The sequence below is a fragment of the Desmodus rotundus genome, chromosome 3, assembly GCF_022682495.2.
Source record: "Desmodus rotundus isolate HL8 chromosome 3, HLdesRot8A.1, whole genome shotgun sequence".
In the NCBI taxonomy this organism is placed as follows: domain Eukaryota; kingdom Metazoa; phylum Chordata; class Mammalia; order Chiroptera; family Phyllostomidae; genus Desmodus; species Desmodus rotundus.
In genome coordinates this window covers 70049862-70055861 of record NC_071389.1, presented here as the reverse complement: position 1 = coordinate 70055861, position 6000 = coordinate 70049862, and the positions used below count along the sequence as shown (strand labels likewise).

At 36.2% G+C, this 6000-nt stretch overlaps 1 protein-coding gene across 4 annotated transcripts in view; it reads right to left on the bottom strand.

Moving 5' to 3' along the window:
- Positions 1 to 1970: 1970 nt before the first annotated feature.
- DCDC2 (doublecortin domain containing 2) overlaps positions 1971 to 6000 on the bottom strand; it is a 165218-nt gene continuing 161188 nt past the window's right edge. For all 4 annotated transcript variants that reach the window (XM_053920221.2, XM_053920219.2, XM_071220965.1 and 1 more), the window contains one exon: positions 1971 to 3995. In XM_053920221.2, the coding sequence (XP_053776196.1) occupies positions 3891 to 3995 (105 nt within the window). In that variant the 3' untranslated portion in view covers positions 1971 to 3890. The remainder of the gene's footprint in view (positions 3996 to 6000) is intronic.

The window sequence follows — 6000 nt, the reverse complement described above, 5'->3', positions numbered from 1 at the left end:
TCCATCCAAGTCACTTAGACTTCATGGTAGGAAATATACTAGTTGAATGTGGTAAGAGCAAAAATCAGACCCTTCTACACACCAGGACGTTTTCTGAGAAGCAAAAGCCTTATATGATATTTAATAAGAAAAAGATATGATATTATGTAAGGCTTTCTTACATGATATTTACTAACCAGAACTTTATGTGTTCATCACATTGGAATGACAGACTAACCTTTTTAAAAACTGCGTCCAGTCTAGGACATTGCATTCACACAAGGAAGCTACAAAGCTGCTGCACTGAACTTCAACATTAGTTGACTAGTTTTATACTGTTTGTAGTGAATCTGGCTGCTTGTCAGCAAAGAGTCCTCTACACATTCAGGTAAGTCACACACACATTCACAAGCAGTAATAACCTTCTGACCGAGCCTGTGTTGGTATGAAATTTCCTGCACTTAAAGTGTATGGTACTTAGGACTGGCGGCAAAGAAGTGAAGGACTACATGCAGTAACTATTTCAGGAAGTAAGATCTGTATATATTCACCCCTCTCTAAAATCAATCTTTCATTGAAATGCTGCTGGCTTTCTTATTTTGAGAAGAAATTTAAATCTCTTGGAGTCTTTGGGAACCAAGTCTTAAAGCACCATGATATCCATCATTTTTTAGCATTTCCTCTCCATGTTTTTAATGTATTGCTTCTCTCAAAACAGCCTTATTCCATTAACAATGAAGAGCCTTTTCAATATTTTAAAGTGTGTGAGTACACCTGTATAAGAATTTGCTATGTCTATGTATACGTCTATATAGCCTATTTCTATTCCGATTGGCACTAGTTCAGATGTGATGCTTTCTGTTTAGCACTCAATCTATTCTACTTTCTGAAATTTTGTTTCTGCTATGTACTGAGCAAAGGAAAAAAAAGAAAAAGAAAGTATAGAGCTAATTCTGTAGGAAAGTCCGTTAACAAGACAAAGACGCCCTCTTGTTCTGCAGCCACAATTTTAAATACGCAAATGTTTCCCAGCTGAATTAACTTCATCTTCTGTGAAGAAGATAGGTTATTTAGTGAAATCTTTGAGGATGTTGGTTTATTAGCTATACGTTGGAAGAGTTAGTGTGAATAATTTCATACTAGTATGTCTTCACAACCGTGAGCCTACACAGGTCGCTGGCCGACACTGGGCCACACACACGTGTACAGGCCAGTCCTGTCTTTAGAGACAACAGCAGGAATTAACTCTCAGAATAGAATACAATGCACGGAATATCATAATCTTTCTATGAGTCTGGCATTCTAATATTCCCCTCAAAAAAAACAGAACCAAAAAGTGTTTTAATAAATAGTCATCTTACGGCCATGGAAAAAAGTAATGAGTAAAAAGTTATCTCATGATCATAGTATCATGTTTTATAGCTAGAAGTCCATGAACTCTCAATAGTTACCTTACCAGATGCTACAACAGGTAACACATGCTTAGCATGAAAATGACTTTAGTTACAATCTCCTTCATTTGATCTGCAAAACTTTGATGTTTTAATTCAACTGATAAACCACTTGTTTACAAATGTCACAAAACCAATTAAGATTAATAAGAGTTCCATAAAATTAAAACTATGAAATCTATCATAAAAGCTAACATCTTATAGCATTCTACTGGTTATCACACAAAAGCTACATGAGTTTTCACAGCACCCTCGCTTTGTAAAACACTACCCCCAACCAAAGCCTAACAGAGACCTCCCCTGCCCCACACACAGTGGTCTCCGACCCGCCCGGGGGCCTCCGTGCGGAGCCACTCTGCCACGGCAGCTGCCATTCCCACGGAGGAAACGCCCACATCTGTAAGGTGAATTAACTTTCATTATTTATGTTAAAGTCACCTCCCAAATGATGCCCATAGTTTTCATTGGTTAGATAACGTATTTTATTCTTTTTTTTTTTTAAGTGATTAGTTGTTGTTCACATCCCCTCAAGTTAGATCATAGTTGTGGCCTATCACCTTCTTGAAATATATTTAAAATACAAAACTTTGCAAAAAAAAATACAAAACTTTGTTTCTAATGTAAAACAACATAGTTTTCCTTTAATATGATGTTAAAAAGCTCCTGAAAACCTAAGCTTTATAGGATGATGAAGAAAAGGAGAAAAATGAGACACAGAATATCTTTATTGAAAGGAAAACAGAGAAAATTTCATTAAAGAAAGAAAAGAGAAAAATTGCCTTGATAGTTATATAATTTCTTATATTTAATCCCTTATTTTTAGAGATGATTTAAAATCATTAACCTGGGCCCAGTATGGGAATTTAACATTGAAAAACCAGGTAGTCTATTTCCCTAGCAACACAAGATTGTCACCTGTAGTCTAAGGTGATTTTCTTGTCCCATTTGACGATAAGCATACTAGTAGACAGCACAATCTAGATTTCAAGCTAGAAATATAGTGCCTCATTTATAATTCAACCTCCCAGATTAATATACTCATATCATTATCTCTTTCTAATACTGTTACATTATAGTCTCTGCTTATACTTCCTATTTGTGGAAAATATTAAAGTAGCTGCTAGGAAAAATATATTCATTTTCTATAGCATTATTAAGTATTTTGTACAACTACTCTGATTCTAAATGGTTGGTTATAAAACCTGGAAGGGAAATAATATTTTAAACTTATGATTAATAATGAATTCTATGAAAACACTAGCAGCTTATATTTCAAATTTATAATTTCTACATAACAAAAATATTATTTATATGTTTTTTTCCCATATATATCTAACAAGGCAATTGTGAGTTACTAATCCCACAAACTAGTAATTTGGAACTGGTTTCATTATACCAATTTTAAACTTTTTTCAGCAATTTCTGTCAGATAATTTCTAATTATGTAGAAAGGAATCTGCTAGAAAGTCTAAATATACCTGGCTTGAAAATAAGTGTTTGCTGATATCCTTAGGGACAAAATGTAACAAGACAGTCTCCTAACAGAAATAAGGTAAAAAGCAAGTGAAATTGAGCATGAGAAACTCATCATAAGCCTACATTTTCCTTTTGCAAAATTCACTCTTTGGAACAGCCAATATTGAGTTTCCTAACATGAGGAAGTAGAGAGGTATATTATTGGTAAAGGTAGATTGGGTCAGTGAAAATCCATAGGATACTAGGAATTTGCACACCATCCAGCCAGCTCAGTAATATAAGTGGATGTTTCCTTGTAATTCCATCCTGAAAGCCACAAGGAATAAAACCCGAAGCACTTAAGGGAGGAACATGACAATATTAATCACTAATACATTACGTGAATACTTCCTCCTTCCAAAATGAATACCTCACATTCTTTTTAATTTTTTTTAGGTGGGTTTTGGCTAAGGAGGAAGAAAGAACAGAAAGTCAACAAGTCATGGAAACATTTCAATCTACTGCCATCTTCAAATTATCTCTGAAACTAAATTATAATTTGTTTATTCAAGAGTTATTGCTTAAAAAATAATACATGCTTTCCTATTATCATTTAAAACTATGCCTTCTTAGTACGCGCTTTAGCATTTGCTGCCATCTAACAGCTTCACTTCTAACTATGTAAGAAACTAGGCAACAGGAGTAATCCCATTTCTTCACCCTTTACAGAAACAAGTGCCCAACTGCCTCCCAGCCAAATTCTCCTCCACCTCTCTTCTCTTCTTTTACTAAGTGACTTTTAAGAACACGTCCCGTAAGAAGTCACTCTCCTTTAGTAGCTATTCAAAGTTATCTAGTCTTTCCATTAGGTCTCTAATTTTCAAATCCAGTAAGTAGTTTTCAACCACATTGTTATGTTATGTTTAGCCATAACTATATGTATTATTCAAGTATTATAAGCCTTCATTTTTCTTATAATCCACATACTCTCTTTTTAAAAGTCATCTATGCTACGACAGCATAGTCCTTGCTTTGCTCGTTGTCATCGTTTTCCTGAGGACCAGTGACCTTTACTTCTGGCCTTGGTGGTCTTTGAGGGTCTGAGTCAGCCTGGAGGGAAACAGATCAAAACAAAGACATTTAGCTCTTTAGTTGCAAAGGTAATAAGGGAAAAATTGCTCAGGATTCCATTTAACCATACAAATACTCAATCAGGAACAGAAATTGGGTTGCTGTGTTTTTAAGTGAATCATCACCCAGCGGACGGGCCAGTCTCCACACCACTGCGCAGAAGCCCTTTCTGGAGCCAGAATCCACTCTGTGCTCTAAGGACACAGACTTATTTCCTGTGCGCCGGGCTTTTGCTTTCTCTTGATGTGTTTCTTTATTTTCCTTTGAGCCTTTCTTTTCAACAGCATATTTATACTTTTCATTTTAGCATTTTCAGAGAAAATGGAAAAGAAAAATGTAGCAATTCTACCCTCATGGCACATGAATCCAGTCCCATGCTAGCTGTTCTTCTGTTAGTTTTCTACTAGCGTTCTCCAATTGTGACTGCGGCACCGAGCAGCAGGCAGCATGGAGCAGATAAGCTCGCAGAACCGGATATGAAAACACAGAGGCAGCGTTTCTGCAGCAGCGGCCTTTGTCCCTGCCACTTGCACGCCTCCTGTGTACTAATGACGTCGTCCCATTTATAATTTGTCTTTCCCCGCTAGACTGAAGACCAAGGGGGTGAGGTTAGAATTAGGTGACTCCCAAGCTCTGCTCCATGGAGTCCTGGAGGCCCCACAGCCCCCACAGTGCCACCAGCGTGGGGAGAACAGGGTGAGCTCCAGGCCTCTTCCCTGCAGGCTGTGCTTGATGCTCTAACGTAGAAAGATTACTGGAACTCTCTCTTCACGTTGTTCCCTTCTGAAGTGTCTCAAGTAGCATCTTGAACACAGCACAGGCTCAGTAAATGGCAGGCTCAGTAAATGGTTATTGTGTATTTGTCGTGTGTTTCCTGATATTTTCCTGTAATCATGTCACACTGTCCCTAAGAACTGTCCCATGGAATAAAATGTTACATGGTACACTAAATTTTTAGTCATTTTACAAGTAAAGAATCCTTTTGAAAAAGTTAATTATTAATGTATAATTAATAATTCATGTAAATCTGGCTTTTCATATAATTGGTGTGCTAAAGTGCACCTATACTAACATAAATAGGATGAAAGCAAATACAGTATCATTATAAGAGAGATGAGTCAAATAAGATTGAATCCCTTGGGGGTAACTGCTCTGTCCTAAGCATTTGTATAGTCCTTAAATCACTAATTAGTCACGTATCAGGCACTTGTTCATTTGGTTCCCAAGAATTTAGATTTGCCCTCAATATATACCATTAACACCTGTACTTCAAATTATATAACCTTGATCTTGACTGCTACCCAATTCCTACGAAAGGCCTGTTTTTAGAAGTTAAATTTATGGAATGGAAGGGCATGCAATCTATTTACTTCTATAAAAAACCATTTGGGTTATAACATTAAATGAAGCTAAACCACTGGAAAAAGATGCATACTTGGATTTTACTGTCTAGTCCCAAAGAATTTATACTTTGATTTTATGCTGTTAACATTCCTCAAAGTCTGCTATCATAGCAAAGAGCTTCATGACACGGAAGACTCGCTGCATAGTGTGCTTCCTATATGCATCCCCACACAAGAGATTCTGCTTCCCTCGAGAAACATTTTTTCTTTTGACTTCCTTGGGAAATTAATTTTGTTTCCTTATGGAGATAAGGAAATCATGTAATTGGCTGAATTCTTTTTTTAATTTAGCTACAAACTTCAGAATTAGCTAAATTTTAATAACCATGTAGAAGTGTATATGGGAAATTTCTTACAGAATTGGACTGTGATTACCTCATGCTGAGAAAAGGTGAGACACATTGAGTGTTTTGATTTAGATGTTAAGAGTATTTTTGTGTAAACCATACAGTGGATTATAGATAACTTGGTATTGGTTTCTCAAATCTGGCCACAAAATCATTTTGCATTTTACCATTACTAAACTTGGTCTCCCTAAGAAAGATAAAACAGATGAATCACTAAAAAACAATCAAGAAGAC